General features: G+C 35.4%; 1 protein-coding gene and 1 non-coding gene across 2 annotated transcripts; both read left to right on the top strand.

The window, feature by feature from the left end:
- The first annotated feature begins 3,901 nt into the window (after positions 1-3,901).
- On the top strand, positions 3,902-4,660 carry LOC142625528 (GDSL esterase/lipase At5g55050-like). Its single transcript, XM_075799165.1, has 2 exons — positions 3,902-4,109; positions 4,506-4,660. The coding sequence occupies exons 1-2, from the start codon at positions 3,902-3,904 to the stop codon at positions 4,658-4,660; spliced, it is 363 nt and encodes a 120-aa protein (XP_075655280.1).
- A 5,278-nt stretch (positions 4,661-9,938) lies between these two features.
- Positions 9,939-10,077, top strand: LOC142626530 (small nucleolar RNA Z247). Its single transcript, XR_012842526.1, has one exon. It is a non-coding gene; the product is annotated as a small nucleolar RNA Z247 (small nucleolar RNA).
- Positions 10,078-20,556: the final 10,479 nt, after the last annotated feature.

Raw genomic sequence — 20,556 nt, 5'->3', positions numbered from 1 at the left:
GATAATTTTACGCCAAATCTCTAATCACAACTTAATGCAATGTGAAAAAATGTTGCAAAAATAATTATTTTCCTTAAACCTTTCTCAGCCTTATTAGTCTTATTCACTTACATAACACACTCTCTGGTATTAAAATTCCTCATTGGAGAGATAAGACTGGTAGGACAGCCACGTGAATATTGCAAAAAGATCCAGAAGTTGCTGGAGCATCGAGACTATTAGGTCAACTATATCTATAAAATAAGTTATTTGCGTGGTCGAGTACGCATCTCTGTCCCATTTCCCAAGTTCTATTGGTTAAATTCTGAACAAGATTTTAGGAAAAAGTCTACGATCAAGTAATTTTTCATAATTATACATAATGTGACGAAGAGTGATTAATAAGTAAAAATAGTAAGTAAGTGTCATAATCTGTCACATTAGGATTATGGTAAAAAAATTATAGAAAATTTATGGATTCAGATCCTCTAGAGTTTCTAGGGTACTCTACCAGTAGAGTTCATTAAATCCTAACCACTCTTTAATGATTTAATGGTTTAGATTCTGCCATGTCAGCACTTCATTAATAATATTCTTGAAATAATAAAATAATGTTGTAAACAAAACAATTAAGATAATTGTTAATGAAATGCTGACATGGAAAAATCTAGACCATTAAATAATTAAAAAGTGGTTAGGATTTAATAAACTCTACTTGGTAGAGTACCCTAGAAACTCTAGAGGATCTGAATCCAAAATTTATGGTCTTATAATTATTTGGATTTTAATGGTCTTAGATCAGTCTCATGCATCTATTATGATCCACGGACCACCAAAATATATTTTTGTAACACAGCGACGGGTCATTTACTCATCCTACCATCCATTTTTCGAACTCCAATGGTCATAATTTCTCTGTAGTCAAATTCTTAATCCCACAAATCCATATTTCTAACTAACCTCCCAACTCCTAGTCTAAGCCGAAGAAAAAAAAATGTCAAACTGTAATAAATTGCTTAGTTTGGTGGTTGTTGGAGACCGTTTTAGCGGGCTGAGGGTGGTTTGGGCCAGAGTCCATTCTTTCTCAGCAAAGGCTTGGTTAAGGTCCAGAATATTAAAGAGGAAAAAGAAAGCTCATGTCATGTGGGTTGTTTGGAAACTGGTCAATATTGTGAGCTGATTTGAGCTAGGAAGAAGGGCTCCAGGAATAAAAAACCAAATCTGAAGATAAAGAAGAGCGGCTCTGTAAAAAGAGGGAAAAGTATGTTTGGTAAGAGATTTTTAGTATTGTAAATTTTGTGAAAATACGTGTTGTGGTGTTTAAATAACAATTTTCGTTATTTAAACACCGCTACCAAAAAGGCTAGAAGCATCAAGTCCACTAAAGTGAATTAGTAAAAGAACAACTTAGGGATTGTTTGGCATTGTTAATTAAACAACAATTTTCAGTATTTAAACAATAATAACACTTCTGCCCCGTATTTCTATAATATCCAAACACGTATTTCTATAACGATGAAAACTGATCAACAATACTTAAACATTACTGCCATTCTACCAAACGGTTAGCAACCGAACCACACATCACGCCTACTGCCCCATCAACAGCTTTCAAGGCCACCCTTGAAATAGAGTTTTGGGTTGGGGGCTCTCCCAATCACTTTGGGCCTAGGCTAGCTAATAGAGCCCCATCAGGTTTACTCCCAAGTGTGGCTCCATCTGCAATCTTTTTGTCCAAAACAACGAATGGTACAAATTACAAAGGAATACTAATGCATAAGCTGCCAAAACCAAGTTCCAACAAAACAATGGAAAACACAGCAGGCAGATAGGAGACAGCCTAAAACCAACAGACAACAAACAAACAAACAAACAAACAAGCTCTGCAGAAGAAGTCACACAGCTAGCCAAGAACTAAAGCTGCTGAAACTCATCCTATACATGCGTGACACAGTCACGCTCCAAGAATTACCCCTTATACACAGTCATGCGTGACACAGTCAATATATCATTTAGGGAGTTACGGTATACATGTTTGATACTTGTTTGTGCAAATTAATAATTATGATTCTTTTATAAAGATGCAATAAAGATTTGGTTATTTATATAATTCCAAACGTTTATTCAGAGTTGAATTCATCCAAGCTTGGGAAAAATCACTGTCTATCATTAAAGAAATCGTTTGATGATATGAGCCTATGATCACTATTTGTTCTTCTGGGCAGGTAAAATATAATATATATATATATATATATATATATATATATATCTCAATTATAGCGTCTCATACACTAGAAGAGACAGTACTACACATCATGTCACTCGGCTTGAGACATTCCATTGTATTCAAAAGAAGATAATTGCTATGAGGATCCTCATTTATTTATTATATATCTAAAAATTATATAAATAAATATCCACGTTTTTGTAATGAGAGTAATTTGATGCTGATGAATTTTATCATTAGGCCTAGCTTCGTCTGCTTTGGGTTGAGGGGAGAGGTGTATATGCTTATTGTTAAATATTAGAATTGAATAGTATTGTATTATGGATGCGGAAGCGAAAGCATAAAATATAGAACACAATAATACAAGAGGATTACGTGGTTCAGCCTAACGGCCTACATCCACGGAGGAAACCCTAAAGGGCTACATCAATAATATATTAGAGTGGAGTACAAATCCTGTGTTACAATGAACCATAACATGTGTATATATAGTAGACTAAACCCTAAACTAATAGACTTCTAGTACAAGTAGGAAACTTGGCTTGCACACAAAGTAGAATTAGGCTTGGGCTTATGTTAATGGGCTAATATATCTCTAACACCCCCTCTCAAACTCAAGATGGAAACTTGATGAAATCTTGAGATTTGATTAGGTTGAAAAGATCCCTTGAATGAAGTTTGGCTCTGTGACGGTGGCTTCAGAAAGGCAATGGTCTTGCAGTGTTGATGCAACTTCTAACGGTGACATGACTATACCGGAGAATTTTGACGGCAGTAGTGGAAAACCAAAGAAGATGAACGCAGCGAAGAAACACCGAGGAAGACAAAGATTGCTCTTAATACACTGTAAGGACAGAAAACCATGGCCATAGGAAGGCAGCTCTGATACCATGTTAAATATTAGAATTGAATAGTATTGTATTATGGATGCGGAAGCGAAAGCATAAAATATAGAACACAATAACACAAGAGGATTACGTGGTTCAGCCTAACGGCCTACATCCACGGAGGAAACCCTAAAGGGCTACATCAATAATATATTAGAGTGGAGTACAAATCCTGTGTTACAATGAACCATAACATGTGTATATATAGTAGACTAAACCCTAAACTAATAGACTTCTAGTACAAGTAGGAAACTTGGCTTGCACACAAAGTAGAATTAGGCTTGGGCTTATGTTAATGGGCTAATATATCTCTAACACTTATGAAGCCTATTGCCATCAGATAAATGTATGCATATCAAATTGAAAATGCAGAGTGCTTAACATCAATGGCAACATATAAGACTCAGTTTGGTCGCATATATTTGACAAGGCAGGGGCAAGAAAAGGTAGTTGAATATTTAGATTAATTGTGCTTTTCAAAATGGTTTGTCATTGTTTTGGTCTGTGATTGTATCACTTGGACAATCCGCCTGATCAACCTTTTTGTTCTTATATGCCACTATACGGTTCCAAACTTTCTCAGAAAAATATGCCTCTATACAGACTGGAACTTTGGACAATGACCCCTTATACAATTCTTAACGCTGTCTTTTCTTGACACTCACTACTTTTAAATTTGCTCTATCAAGCATAAAAGTAGATAATTAAGCTTAGACTGAAATTGGTTTTTAAGAATCACCTCTGCCATATTGATCAGATGGCCAAAACATTAAATTCATTCTCCTTTTCTTTTTCCATGACTCTGACCATGGTTGGTTTGCATGTGTTCCAAACTGTGTCACAACCTGTGGTGCCGGCTATTTTTGTATTTGGGGACTCTACTGCAGGTGTAGGGACAAATAATTACATACCAGAGTGTGGAGCTAAGGCCGATATGCTTTTCAATGGGATTGATTACCCTGATGCTAAGCCAACAGGAAGGTTTAGCAATGGTTATAACACTATCGATTTTATTGGTAAGAGTTAAAACAATAATTAAGTGATTAAGTTCATTATCTCTTAGCCAGTTTAAACTTTTTAGTGCAACTGAAATTTTTATAATATCAGAATAGGTGGTTTTGAGTGCTATTTTAGTTCTATCAGATCATGCATGCACCCAAAAGACCCTATGGGCTAATTTGATCATTATCTTAAGTGAACCACCTTATAAGCAACTCATTTTATGCATACATGTAAGAATATTGGATAAATAAATACATTCACTTTTGACTTTTACTGTTTTAAATTTTTGGGATAATCAATAATTTATTGATACCATTAGTTATATATATTTATAGCTTTGTTCTTTTCATTTTTGTGTGTAAGATTTTGATATTTTGATGTTATTATTGTTACTTAATTTGCTGGGTTAGTCCAACAATTGGGTTACAATGAGAGCCCGCCACCTTTTCTTTCATTTGTTCACGAGCAGCAGCTACAGAATCTGAACGAGAGCATCCTCAATGGTACTAACTTCGCCTCAGAAGGATCCGGACTTCTAGACAATACTGGAAGAAAAATAGATTGACCCCGGTTAATTAATTCAATTACCCAAGTTCTTTTAAAAAAAAAAAAATTACCGAAGTTGATTAATTAAGTCAAATTACATACAAATAGTGGAGGCACCAACAAATCACTAAATAACTAATATGCAGCGGAAAATAAATAACACAGTGATTTGTTAACAAATGAAGAAAATCTCTCGCATGTCAAAAACCGCACTGAGTGAATTTCAGGACACCACTCCAAAAAATCTACTAATCAATAATCAAGCGGTTACAAGTATCAACAATCTGACCACTACCCTGGTCTATCCCAAAATATCAATCTGCAGTTGAACCTTCGCTTCAATACCCAATTGAACTTAATCTTGTGGTAGACTTCTTCACTTTGCACAAAGCTCCAATATGTGACTAACTTCTTTGCACAGATCTCAATATGTGATTAACTCCAGCAACTTGATTGATTGTTGTTGGTTGTAAAGTTCTTCACTTCATAGACAATGAAGATCAGGAAGCACTTGGTTACAAAACCCTAAGGTGTACAAACATAATAACTTCATTCAGAGTATATGAGTTTTAGGTCTCCGTTTTCGTACTTGATGACTTTTAAAATAAGCCTTATATATGACTAGGGTTGTAGAGAGAGAAACCCTAATCATTCAAGTCATCATAGACCGAATTTCATATCTGAGAAATCTAAAATCGTAATTCTTGATAGACCGAGCTTGTGTCGAGTTTCTTCATTAATCCTCAATAGCAACTAGTGTCGAGTTTTAATAAAACAACTTTTCTTTACTTGTTTTTTGGATCAAACTTCATGTCTTTAATTACACCACTTGAACAACATACTTCTTGATACATTAAACCCAACTTAGATCTACCTAATTATAAGTAAAGTACACTTTATCAAATGATTGACCAATTACATAGAAAATATGACTCTAACACTTTCTTAATATATACTTAAGGTTTTATCATTGTACATAAAATATATTTCATGTTAGATAGTTGATAAAAAAATTTCATAAAAGTTAACGAAATGATCAAATGCATAAGATATTAAATTTTTAGGAGTGAAAATGATATGATACAAAATATAAAAGGAATATTTATTTAAAGCATGGATAAAGTTTGGCTACAACAAGGGTTACAACTCCACTCAATATGTTTTTATTGAATGTGAATTTTGACAAATTCACTGTTAGATTTCATTTTTTTTTCTTATATCCTCCATACTAACAAATTTTTCTAGAAAATCAAGTACATGAGCTAAATAGAAATCATTTTTTGATAAATGAGTTAAATAGAAATCATATGTATATTAAAGATAGATATTTTTTTTTCATTAGTATTATCAAAATTAAGCAATTAACTAGATAATAAAAAATTCTAAAATATCCCTTGATTTATAAGACTTAAATATATTGTGTAGGACTCAATTTTATATCATTGTTGTGGGGTCTTGGGCTTCGGCCAAGAGCATGGGGCTTTGGCCGAGATTGTGAGTAGCCCGAGTCCGAGGAGGAATATCTCTTCGAATAAGCTAAACGCAGATCGGGTATAGATCCTACTGATCAAAGTGACCTTTTAGGAAGTTATAATGATAGGGACGAACATCATGAACATACAAGAGGGATAAAGACTCAAAAATATCTAAGGGAAAGCTGCTACATCGCATTGAATGCCCTACAGCTAACTTTCTGACCGCATTTATGTCGAAAGACCCTTGAATAGTGCTACCTCGACAACCACAACTCACAGAAGGCCAGAAAGGGTGTCTGATGGGACAAGCACTCAAGTGGTGGCTTAAAAGATCAACAAGTGTAGGATTAAGATCATCCAAAAGGAACTATATAATGGAAGAGGCCCTTCATGAAAAGGGATGGAAAAATGAGAAGAGAAAGCACTGTAGCAATCTCAGCAATTCCTGTAACTATTGTCATCCAATATATACTAGAACAGAGCTTCTCGGACTGTGCCGATGACAAACTTTCTTGCACAAACCGGGTTCAATTCTTGTTGGCTCATCATCCAAAATCATATTAACTGTTATCCATGCACTAAAGCCTAGCTCTTTGACCCACTTTCTACAAATTTATTGTACTGGGTTCATTGGGCCAAGATCCCTTACATTTTGGGCTTGGTCTGAAAATCGTGTCTCTACAATTGGTGCCGTCTGTAGGGAGAGCTTGTGTAATAGTGAGTGCAACGGTTAAATATGGTAGGATCAGACCCCCATCAACAAGAGTCCTTAGGGAAAGCCATTATGGTGGCCAGTTTACTATGTGAACAAGTCACTACATGAGGCACACATAGTTGTTGTCCTAATTTAGCTTCCGCTCGGGTCTATACTACGAAGTGCAGATTATACGGGGAGGATTGCTGAATGGGGCACAGTTCTAGGGGCTTCTGACATCAAGTACATGCCTCTTACCTCTGTCAAGGGCTAGGTCCTCACGAATTTGGTGGCCGAGTTCGCTGAACCTCCATTAGAGGAAGTGGCAGCAACACATGAGCAATTCAAAGGGGCTCTGCAGCGGGGCTAGTTCTTGAAAGTATATATTGATATCTTCTAATCTATTAAAGTGGTTGAACAGAACCTTAGCTATGTCGGGTCCTCGGACCTCCTACTTTGGGGAAATTAACACATACTGACATCTTTAGAAGTGGTTAAGCAGAACCTTAGCTATGCCGGGTCCTCGGACTTCCTGCTTTGGGAAAATTAACACACACTGGCAACTTTGGAAGTGTTTAAACTATAACTCGATCATGCCTCGGTCCTCGGACCAGATGATGTGAGAAAGTTAACACTCCATGACATCTCTCTTCAAGTGTTTAAACTATAACTCAACCATGCCTTGGTCCTCGGACCAGATGATGTGGGAAAGTTAACACTCCATGACATCTCTCTTCAAGTGTTTAAACTATAACTCAATCATGCCTCAGTTCTCGGACCAGATGATGTGGGAAAGTTAACACTCCATGACAACTCTCAAAGTGTTTAAACTATAACTCAATCATGCCTCGGTCCTCGGAATAGATAATGTGGGAAAGTTAACACTCCATGACAACTTTCAAAGTGTTCAACCGGAACCTTAGTTATGCATGGCTCCTCGGACTACATACTTTGGGGAATTAACATTCCATAATATCTATTTATTTCTCACTAAGTGTCAAGACAGGCCCAAGATTATAACTAAATCCTCAGATTGGTAGCTCTGAAAGGAGCAATTTACAGTACAAATATGGAGCGCGTGAAACGGCACTCCCTCGGGTGTAAATCAAAGGATCAACGCAGAGTTAACTCTTAAGAATTCAAAACCCAACTTTTTTCCTTGGATGAGCGGAAAAAACCAAAGTTTTGAGGGGTTATTGTGGGGTCTTGGGCTTCGGCCGAGAGCATGGGGCTTTGGTCGAGATTGTGAGTAGCCCGAGTCCGAGGAGGAATATCTCATCGGATAAGCTAAACGCAGATTGGGTATAGATCCTAATAATCAAAGTAACCTTCTAGGAAGTTCTAATGATAGGGACGGGCATCATGAACATACAAGAGAGATAAGGACTCAAAAATATCTAAGAGAAAGCTGCTACATCGCATTGAATGCCCTACAGCTAACTTTCTGATTGCATTTATGTTGAAAAGACCTTTAAACAGTGCTACCTCGGCAACCACAACTCACAGAAGGCTAGAAAGGGTGTCTGATGGGACAAGCACTCAAGTGGTGGCTCAAAAGATCAACAAGTGTAGGATTAAGATCATCCAAAAGGAACTATATAATGGAAGAGACCTTTCATGAAAAGGGATGGAAAAATGAGAAGAGAAAGCACTGTAGCAATCTCAGCAACTCCTGTAACTATTGTTATTCAATATATACTAGAACAGAGCTTCTCAAACTGTGCCGAGGACAAACTTTCTCACACAAACCGGGTTCAATTCTTGTTAGCTCATTATCCAAAACCATATTAACTGTTATCTATGCACTAAAACCTAGCTTTTTGATCTACTCTCTACAAATTTATTGTACTAGGTTCATTGGGCCAAGATCCCTTACATTTTGGGCTTGGTCTGAAAATCGTGTCCCTATAATTGTTATAATTATGATAGATTAATAAAACAATTTTAAAAATTAAAAAAAAAAAAACAAACAAACAAGTTTCTTTTAAACTTTGCTTTTTGATAATTTGATACTTCTAGAAAGATGCTTAAAGTTTAAACTCTAGATATCTTTACTAAAATACCAGGATGTTTGACAAAAATGGAAACGAAGGATTTGAAGTTTTTAATCCTAATTCTCAATCATAAATATTAAAAGTTTAATTTACATGAGATATCCTAACAATTTGTTTGCAACTTCAAATATCTAATTAAATTCATTTCTCTTTCTCAAAAAAAAAAAAAAAATCATTTCTCTATTTCCATAAATGACAAACTCTCAAAGCATTTAAAATTATCAAGATTTTTACAAGCTCTTAGATCCTATTGAAGCACAACAATCTGAAAAGGATTCAAACACTACAGCTAATCAGATTAATTCAAATTCAAATACTGCAAGAGATAAGAACAGCTCAAGATAAGCCAGCACAGTTTCATATCTCATCTAAATGTTTATCTCATCTGCAATTTGTATTTCAAATGTATTCTTATCCTATGTAACTAATTTGATCATATATATGAAAGCTACTCCCAACGTTGAGTGTGTGGGAGCATAAGATTTACCTCATACATTATCTTTGTTCTTTTATGGTATCAGAGCATTTACGACTAATGTCATGAGTTCCTCTAATTCCAGCTCCTCCGCAAATCAAACTAACTCCTCCACTGTCACCACTCTCTCTCTCCTTGTTCAAACACTATCAAATCATCCAATTCGACTTACCCTCACCAAAGACAACTATCTTCTTTGGAAATATCAAGTTGTTACTCATCTCAATGCTCAAAACTTATTTGGCTATATTGATGGATCCAAAACAGCGCCTTCTTCTACTATTTCTAATCCTGTCACCGGATCAAATCAGCCTATTCTTATTCCAAATCCTGAATATGTTGCTTGGCAACAACAAGATCAACTTATTCTCAGCACATTGATTGCATCCCTCTCAGAGTCCATTTTATCTCAGGTTCTTGGCTGCAATACTTCTCGCACTCTATGGGTGGCTCTTGAACGTATGTTTATCTCCCAATCTCGGGCTCGTGTGATGCAAATCCAATACCAATTAGCTACCTCAAAGAAAGGTAACTCAAATGTGACTGATTATTTTCAGAGAATGCGTAGTCTTGGAGACACACTCGCTGCAGTTGGACAAGCTCTATCAGATACTGAAATGAGCTCCTATATTCTTGCTGGCTTAGGAATTGAATATGACCCATTTGTCACTTCTGTCACCACTCGGGTGGACCCTCTTTCTCTTGATGAATTATATGGGCATCTCCTTGCTCATGAGCAGCGCTTGGAACAACAGCAATCAGCTGCTGAGTTAGCATTCTCAACTGCCAATATGGCAACTCGAAATAACACAAATCGTGGTCGAGGTGGTCGTGGTTCCTATGGACGTGGATCCTCTTCAAATCAAAATGGTCGAGGCATAAGAGGACGTGGTCGTGGTTCCTCCAAGTCATCCAGCAATCCCTTTTCCTCTGGGACTCCACGTGTTGTTTGCCAAGTTTGCAACAAACCTGGTCATGCTGCTGTAAGTTGCTACCACAGATTTGATCATTCTTATCAAGCTGATCCACCTGCAACTGCTCAAGCTTTTTACTCCTCACCATCTGCCATTCAGGATGACAACTGGTATCCTGATACTGGTGCCTCACACCATCTTACCCCAGACTTCTCTAATCTCAATGTGAGCTCTGAAGCATATTCTGGCACTGATCAGATCACGATCGGCAATGGTCAAGGTTTGCCTATTTCACATATTGGAAATGCATCTCTCTCTACACCTAATCACTCATTTTCTTTAAAACATGTGTTATATGTTCCCAATGCTTGCAAAAATCTTCTCTCTGTTAGTCAATTTGCTAAAGAAAATTCTGTATTTTTTGAGTTCTATGCTAACTTCTTTTTTATTAAGGATCTCACAACCGGGAGAATCCTCCACTGCGGACCTCTTAGGCAAGGACTATATCCTCTCTTTTCACGTTCATCTCCAACCACTCCACCACATGCTCTGCTTGGAGAAAGAACTTCTGCTGCAAATTGGCATCTTCGTTTAGGACATCCCAACTTTCGTATTGTTTGTCAAGTGTTATCCAAGTTTCAACTTCCAGTTTCTACAAATAAAACTTTGGCAATGTGTCCAGCATGCTCTCAAGCCAAAAGTCATCAGTTACCTTTTAATTCTTCTACCTTTGTTGCATCTAGGCCTTTAGAATTGCTATTTTCAGATGTATGGGGTCCATCCCCAACTGTTTCCTTTTCAGGCAATAAATATTATGTCTCTTTTGTTGATGCCTATAGTCGATTCACTTGGTTGTATCCCATTCAAGCAAAATCTGATGTCTTTCTTGTTTTTAAGCAATTTCAAAGTCAAGTTGAACGTTGCTTTAATGCTAAAATTCTTAGTGTTCAAACTGATTGGGGAGGTGAATTTAGATCTTTAAACACTTTGTTTAAACAAATTGGCATCACTCACCATGTTTCATGCCCACATACTCATCAACAAAATGGTTGTGTTAAAAGAAAACATCGTCATATTATTGAAACTGCCCTTGCTTTACTTGCACATAGTTCTCTTCCTACCTCCTTTTGGGATGATGCTTGTCTTACAGCCTGTTATCTCATTAATCGCATGCCCACTCCTAATCTGAACCATCAATCACCTTTTCACAAATTGTTTCATCAAGAACCTGACTACAAATTTTTAAAGGTTTTTGGGTGTGCATGTTACCCTCATCTTCGTCCCTACAACAATAACAAGCTTCAATTTCACTCTCTTCAATGCATTTTTCTTGGCTATAGTTCACATCATAAAGGTTATAAATGTCTACATATACCCACTGGTCACATTTATATATCACGTGATGTGCTCTTTGATGAATTTACTTTTCCCTTTGCCTATAAAACACTTTCACCTACTTCTTTACAGACCAACACTTCTAATATTGTTCCACTTTCTATTACTGTCCCACTAACATCGTTGCAGGTTACTACTACATCTTCTACTTCACATCTCAACTCTCAAACCAACAATACCAGTCCGTCATGTTCTGATCATGCCCGAATCAGTGATGCTTCTCCAACCAACAGCTCATCAAATCACACTGCACCTCCATCAGTTCAGTCCTCAGTTTCAGCTCCACTTCGTACTTATCCAATGGTAACTCGGTCACAGAATTTGATCACCAAACCGAAACAATTTCATGATGGGAGTATCCAGTACCCGGTTCCTCGAGCTCTGATGTCTTTGATGTCTCAATCTGAGCCAACCTGTTACTCTACAGGAGCAAAATTTCCTGAGTGGCGCACTGCTATGGAAGCTGAGTTTAATGCCTTGTTAAAAAATAACACTTGGAGTCTTGTTCCTCCTTCAAGAGCTCGTAATATAGTGGGTTGTAAATGGGTTTTCCGAATCAAAAGGAAAGCTGATGGCACAATTAAGCGTTATAAAGCTCGCCTTGTAGCCAAAGGATTTCACCAACAAGTCGGAATTGATTTTAGTGAAACTTTTAGTCCCGTTGTCAAACCCACAACTATTCGGGTTGTTCTCTCACTTGCTATCTCAGCTGGTTGGTCTATGCGCCAAATTGACATACAAAATGCCTTTCTTCATGGCAACTTATCTGAAGATGTATACATGCTCCAACCTCCGGGTTTTCATCATCCATCCCTGCCTAACCACATATGCAAATTGAACAAGGCCATCTACGGTTTCAAACAAGCGCCTCGTGCATGGTTTTCGCGCTTGAGTGGCAAATTGTTGGAGCTTGGCTTTACTGCCTCTAGAGCTGACTCATCTCTCTTCACTTTCCTCTCCAATACCCTCACTATGTACGTGCTCATATACGTGGATGATATCATTATCACCAGCTCAAATCCTTTGGCAGTTGATGATCTTCTCAATCTACTTCGGCGAGATTTTGCTGTTAAAGATCTTGGTGAGTTAAATTTTTTTCTCGGCATTGAAGTTCTTAAGCATCCCGATGGTGTTTTGTTATCTCAACGCCGTTATATCATTAATCTTCTTAACCGCACAAATATGTTGCATGCCAAGCCAATTTCCTCTCCGATGTCAAATGCTAAGCCACTTTCTACGTTTGATGGTGCTATCTTTCCTAATCTTACTCTGTTTCGCAACACTATTGGCTCTCTACAATATCTTTCAATCACTCGACCCGATTTGTCATTTGCCGTTAATCGTGTATGTCAATTTATGCACAGACCGACTACCACTCACTGGCAAGCCGTAAAGAGAATTTTGAGATATCTTAAGCATACTATCTCTCATGGTCTCTTACTAAAACGCTCTTCATCCACTCGCCTTGGTGCCTTTTCTGATGCCGATTGGGCTGGATGTCTAGATGATAGGCGGTCCACTAGTGGCTTTTGTGTTTATCTTGGTGACAACTTGATTTCTTGGAGCTCTAAGAAGCAGCCTACTGTGGCTCGCTCTAGCACAGAGGCTGAATATAAGGCTATTGCTAATACCACTGCTGAATTGCTCTGGCTGCAGTTTCTATTGCGTGATCTTGGTCTCCATCAATCCCATCCTCCTCAGCTGTGGTGTGACAATATTGGTGCAACATATCTCGCTGCTAATCCAATCTTTCATGCAAGAACCAAGCATGTGGAAATTGATTTCCATTTTGTTCGAGATAAGGTTGCTACTAAGGCCTTGGATGTCCGGTTCATTTCTGGTAAGGATCAATTAGCAGATGTTTTCGCCAAACCGCTTGTTTCGTCCCGTTTCCACTGGCTTGTTTCCAAGCTCCACGTGTGTCCTTCCCCGTTGAGCTTGCGGGGGGATATTGAAGCACAACAATCTGATAAGGATTCAAACACTACAGCAAATCAGATTAATTCAAATTCAAATACTGCAAGAGATAAGAACAGCTCAAGATAAGCCAGCACAGTTTAATATCTCATCTAAATGTCTATCTCATCTGCAATTTGTATTTCAAATGTATTCTTATCCTATGTAACTAATTTGATTATATATATGAAAGCTACTCCCAACGTTGAGTGTGTGGGAGCATAAGATTTACCTCATACATTATCTTTGTTCTTTTAGATCCCAATCATATTACACAAACTCAGATCACACACTAATCCTAACGAAATAAATTAACTTTGAAAATTGTTCCACCACAGACAAGGGTGATTCCTATAAGAGAACAGGTCGAACAATTTCGCAACCGTTCGCAGCAATATCTCACAAATATTGGGTGGGGATGCTGCTGCCGAGACCTTGATTCAGAAGTCCTTATTTATCTTCAGCGCGGGAAGCAATGACATCTTTGACTTTTTCTCTCCCCCTAACGTATCTCACACACAGCAGGAGCTTGAAGACTATATGACCTTTCTAATGTATAATTACCAAATTCATCTAAAGGTTTGTTCCTGCTTACTTTCTCTCTTTTTTTTTTTTTTTTTTTTTTTAATTTCCCAATAATATTTTCTTTTAATGATAGAATGAATAAAATCATAATAAATAATTATTAATAATTATCATAATTATTAAATTTTATTTAAAAGAGTCTATTATATATGTTGAAATTTCTTTTATATTGCATGGATTACAGACTAATTTATTTAAAGGTCTATGTTTGCCTACCTTCTTTTTCTCCACCTCTATAATATTGGGGGTTTTTTTTTTTCTCCTTTCCAAACCGTAATTTTTCAATCAATTAAAAATTCACCTTCTCAAACTCTCCATAAAAATACAATTAAAAAAAAATATATTAAATCACATTTTTACCCTTAAATTTTGAATTATTTTCATTTTAGCCTTTTACATTTCAAAAAAAAAAAATCATTTTGACACTTAATGTTTGATTTTGTTTTCACTCTTCATATTCATCTTGTTGTTCTTTTCCGTTAGTAATTTGACTGTTAAAGTGGCATTAAATGATTACTAATGGAGATGGACAACAAGGCTAATATGAAAATAGAATGGAACATGAATAATTGGTATGAAGTTTCTCAACAAATAAGAAAAAGAAAAAAGAATTGAGATGAAAATTTTCAAACGTAATCTAAAATTGAAGGGACAAAAGTATACTTTAATCTAAAAAGAAATTATTTTGAATATTATGACCAACATTATTTGTGTGCAATTCATAATCCAAATTTGTCCTCCTCTCACATGAATTATGAATTTTACCAAATTGTTTCTCTATAATACTGAATAATTACTTATCAATCATGACTTGCTAAAAGTTTCTTTTTCAAAAAAAAAAATATTTTAACTATATATTATTATTATTATTTATTTATTGTATTCTAAGGATTAGACTATGGGCATTAATCCTTTCTGTTTCTTATTTTTTAACAAGACAGTAGATATATACATGAGCATTCACATCAAATGAGCTAAAAATTTTAGTTTTTAATACCTCAAAAATTTACTTTATCTATTTTACCACATCGCTTTACAAAACACCAAACATTAGCATTCAACACATTAAAATAATATAAACAATACAATAAAATAATATAAGAGTTGCTACAGTGAGAGTGAAAGTAAGAGTACGATGATAGAGAGAGGCTGAGAGAATTAAAAATTATTAATTTATAAGCGTTTTTTTTTTTTTTTTTTTTTTGAGAATGAATTTATAAGCGTTAACTGTAGCTAAAAGTGAAAAAATGATAGATATAAGACTTTTGATATAGCATGGTTTTTATAGTTTAAGTTGTTAAAATAGATTTTACACCCAAGATGAACTCAAAGCCTGAGTGAAAGGCATCTTTTGGAAGCATTATATATTCTTCTTCTTCTTCTTAATTAATTTTTATCTCATTTTTTTTGCCCCAACGACAGAATCTTTCAAACCTTGGAGCAAAAGAAATTGGCATTATTGGTTTGTCACCAATTGGGTGCTGCCCACTTCTACGTACTTTCAATGACACTGTTGGTGGTGGGTGTATGGAGGGGTTGAATGATTTAAGCTCAGAGTTCCCAGGGATGAATTACTCACTGGGAAACACATTTGATTTGACAAAATCTTTATTGAACGGCTCTCTGCATCTATCTCGTAAGCTTTAATTCCTATCAAAAAACAACAGCAATAATAATGAGCGATTTTACAATTACTACAAATTTTATTACATGATTGGTGATAGCTTACAATACTTGCAGTGACTTTTAATTCACATGTTTTTTTTTTTTTTTGGACAAAATCAGGCCTAAGAGCATCCACAGCAGTGGAGCTAAAAATTTAGCAATTTAGCTCCACCAAAAGTTACTTTATCTATTTTACCTACACACATGCTGCAGCAGTGGATCTATTTTAGCTTTCAACACAATAAAATAATATAAACATCACAATAAAATAATACATCTTACTACAATAAAAACAACACAATAAAAAGGTAATGTGAACACAAAATAAAAAATTAATTTTTTTTAGCTCTCATGAACAATGCACATCTATCTATAGATGTGCACTGTAGCAATGAGTTAAAAAAATATAGATTTAGCTCCACTGCTGCATGCTTCTTTTTGGTGTTTTGGTAAAACTAAAATAGCTATATAGCTATTTAGCTCCACTGCTGCAAGTGCTCTAAGCATTTTTAATTGTGAGGTAAATGGTTTCCTTACATATTTCATGAAATTTTTTCGTACTTAAAGATATAGAGAAACAAAATCATTTTTTTTAAGGTATTTGGTTTCAAATAATTTTATGTGAAGCTAGCTTTTTATAAATTATTAACTTGTGAAACATTGATCTTTGTTTCAATGATATTGTTGGACAAAACAATCTATTCTGTTTGCCGAAGAACTTCTAAAATGATTACATGGAAAATTATTGGTAAAAATAAATATATGTACACTATGAATTAGTGTATATAAATATGTAAATCTAAGGTTTTTCTATTTATCCAAAATTTGTAGAGTTTGAGCTCCAACAAGCCTGCTGTGGAAAAGGAAAGCTCAATGCTGAGGATAAATGTCGACAAGATTCCAACTTATGTCCAAATCGAACTAAATATTTGTTCTGGGACCAGTTCCATCCCACACAAATTGCTTCTAAGTTCGCAGCTGGGTTGCTTTTCACTTTTTAGTGATCCACCATCATCGGTTGGGCCTATAAATTTCCATGAACTAGCCGCTCTTGATTAGTAAAAATAAATTTGGCCATTCCCTTCGTATTTTCTCTCAATTGAATTTCTAATCTTCAATAATCTCAATGTATAAAGTATAAACTCTTTTTTTTTTTTTTTTTTTTTTTTTTTTTTGAGATAAAAGTATAAGCTCTTTGATATATTATATTATGAACAAGATTCACATATGCCACTTATAAGAGAATTCTAGCTTATGCTCTATCAAATGCAATGCAATTTGTTATGTATCTATTTTTTCTTAATTTTTTGATATCACATGATGAACAAAATTCACATATGCCACTAAGAGTATTCTAGTTTATTATGCTCTATCTAATGCAATTTGTTATGTGTATATTTTTTTCTTAATTTTTTGATTATGTTGGAAAGGAAAACAGGGATTTCATGTGGTAGAGTATAAGATGGACTAAGGAACATATATTGATAATTTCTCACAAAAAAGAAAAGAACATATATTGATTAGTGAAGCTTGGGGCTTTATGCCCTTTTAAACGTTTAACTTGTAATGTTACATTAATTAATTTTCATAGTGAAAGAAAGAAGGAATAAAAGTCTAGAGAGAAGAGAGTTCTTTTCATGCTAAATCAGGAATGTGAAATTGAAATTCAATAATGGTAAGCATTTCTCGTCAATTGAACCCAAAATCTATTAATTCCTTACAAAAATAATGAAGATTGAGTCATATGTTCAAAATTGTTAGTGGGTCTGAGAACAGTATATTTATTTGAGGTGGAAACTTATCCAAAGTCACCAATTCAAAAAAAGAATGTATTACAGTTCTTATTCTTTTTTGTTTTTGGAAATTTTAAAATATTACACTTTGACCCCTCACAACTCAAAATCAAAATAAAATATTGTAGTTTTTATTTTTATTTATTTTTTATGCCCATGAACTTTCCCTTCTTTTTGGGTTGACTAGTATAAGTATTACATAAAGGTTCTTTAACCATTAGTTTGTTAATTATGTGGGACGCAAATATAATGCTATAGGAAAATACCAAAATAATGTTGTTTTGGTGGATTTAACATCGTAAATTGGATGGAGGTGGACGAATGGGTTACGTTGGAAGTGGATGGGAGTTAAATGGGTTACGTTGGAAGTGGATGGGAGTTAAAGAACTCGATTGAAAAAATTGAAACTAAAGGGACAAGAATGAAAACACGTCAAATTTAGTGATTAATTTATAATTAAAAAAATTAATTGCTTAAGAATTTTTTTTAAAAAAATTTCTTTAGGATGTTGTGAGGTCACTTCCCCAATTAATCGGTATTGTCTGCTTCGGGGAGCCAGTCCCTCACGGTTTTGTTCTCAAGCGACATGGGAGGTATGGATCTTCACCCTTTGGGGGCTTTACACCGCAGTCCCACATCGGCAAGAAATCCCTCCCACTCATGGTTTATAAGCTTCTGGAGCGACCATGAGTGTACCACTACAACCCATGTTGCTTGAGAACAAAACCTTGAGGGACTGGCTCCCCAAAGCGGACAATACCGATTAATTGGGGAAGTGACCTCACAGATGTCACTATAGGTATGTGTTCGAGTGTGATGTGTTTGAATAACTTATTGTGTTGTGTGCTAGGACTGATGTAATGGAATCGAGGGGTCAGTTTCTTATGATTAATGTGGTTCATCAATATTGAACTTCCCCTATGCATGGGCTAGACCTTATTTGCCACTATATACTTTTGAAATTAATGATCCTCATAGTAGTAAGTACTAAATAGTAATAGTTCCATAGTAGAATAGGATTTAAAAATAAATAAATAAAACCTCACAATATGACCTAGTACCAATTTACATACCCAACTACATTAAAAAAACCATTTAAAATTTGGGTAATTAGTAGTTTCTTGTTTACCCAATATGTGATAACTTAAAAGATTATTATATATATATTTTTTATATAACATGGTTTACTTCATAATTATGTGACTTGTTTAACTAATCTAGTTATAACGTGATTTAATGTTCATCTCTATCTCAACAACAAAAACAACCATCGGGAATAGTAGAGATGGGAATCATTCCTCCTTATTACACAATGTGCCTATCTAGCCACATTGCCGACCAAAAAAATTCAAATCTCTATAACCGTAGTCTATGAATACGCATTAAAGAAAGACTTTAGGGCTCGTTTGGATTGAGAGGAAGGGAGGGGGAGTGGAGGGGAGCAGAGTAGAGTTAGCTGAATATAAGCTAATTTTAGGCCAATTTTACTCCTCCTCCCTCCCCCTCAATCCAAATGGACTAAGGGAATCATTCACTAAGGACAGGCTCAATTGTTCAATGCAGCTAGTTAGTGGAGCTTGCCTGAGAAAGGATAACATTGAGAGCATCCCCTTTGCATATGGCAAATTGGTATCTCAATTCTTTGACTTTTGTTAGCAACAATAATGCATCTTTTGGCACTACAGTTAGAGGATCAATTACCTCTGTGAATATAGTCCAAGCAACTAGGCACTTGGCTTTATGATCTTTGATCACTGTTGTGATACACGCTTTTCCTTCCCTCATAGCTACATCAAAGTTCACCTCATCAAATGGAGGAGTTGATGGTATCTAGGTTCCCTAATTTTGCTTTCCGTTCCACAATCTCCCAAGAGTTTAATTGATTGAAAAGGTGTTATTTACCTAGTTGGCTATTTGCATAGGTACAATACCTCTTATTGTTTAAACTTAGGGTCCGTTTAGATAAAGGGAGGAAGGAAGGGGAGTGGAGGGAAGTAAAGTAGAGTTAGTTAAAAATAAGTTAATTTTGGGGCAAATCTACTCTACTCTACTCTACTCTACTCTACTCTACTCTATTCCTCCTCCCTCCCCTTCAATCTAAAGGGACTATAAGGGTACGTTTGGTACACTAACTGAGGACTACAATAAAGATTATAATTTTTGTTACTAGGAATAAAATGTATTGTAATATAATAACTAAACCTATTCATAAGTTTGGTTGCGAGTAATAACATTAGAATAAAACTTAAAATTATTTTAGGAAATATTTTGCTCATACAATTATATTTCTTTAAAAATTGTTATTTTTAAATTTAAGAGAGATATGTGTTATTTTTTATGATTTTTTATTTTTATAATTGTTAAATGCATATGGAAAATTTGTTTATTTGGAAATATATTAAGTTTTGAAATTATTGCACTTTAAGGAATAGCTAATACAATCATTTTAAAGGAGAAATTATTAGGTCCACCAGGAGGACTACTGACATGGTCCTCCCTCCTCCCCGACCTCCCAATCAATAAAATGCTATTATTTATGCAAATGTGACATCATCTAATATTTTTTATTTTTTATTCTTTATGCTGATTAGGAAGCTCACACATACATTTGCATAGATAACATCATTTCATTGGTCAGGGAGGACCACATCAGTAGTCCTCCGGGTATAAATAATAATTTCTCATTTTAAAGAGGAATAGTTATTTCTTATTTTGAAAAACAGCTATTCATAAGGAATGGCTATCCCTTGTAATAAAAATATAACCAAACTAAAGAATAACCAAACCATAAGAATAACTATTACATTACACCACCAGTTCGTGTGCCAAAATGGTAAATGGCTGCTATGTCCCCATCAGGTGCCTAGGTTCGACACCCCATGCCTGTGTTGTGTGGGTTACACAATTTC

The sequence above is a fragment of the Castanea sativa genome, chromosome 2 (assembly GCF_040712315.1).
Source record: "Castanea sativa cultivar Marrone di Chiusa Pesio chromosome 2, ASM4071231v1".
Taxonomy (NCBI): Eukaryota; Viridiplantae; Streptophyta; class Magnoliopsida; order Fagales; family Fagaceae; genus Castanea; species Castanea sativa.
Note: the sequence above shows the minus strand (reverse complement) of the source record. Positions and strands in the feature narration are given on the sequence as shown.

Excerpts from the sequence above, each read along its gene's own strand:
- LOC142625528 (XM_075799165.1), top strand. The coding sequence starts at position 3,902 with ATGGTTGGTTTGCATGTGTTCCAAACTGTGTCACAACCTGTGGTGCCG. Across the intron at positions 4,110-4,505 it reads TAACACTATCGATTTTATTG|TCCAACAATTGGGTTACAAT; the intron begins GTAAGAGTTAAA and ends TTGCTGGGTTAG.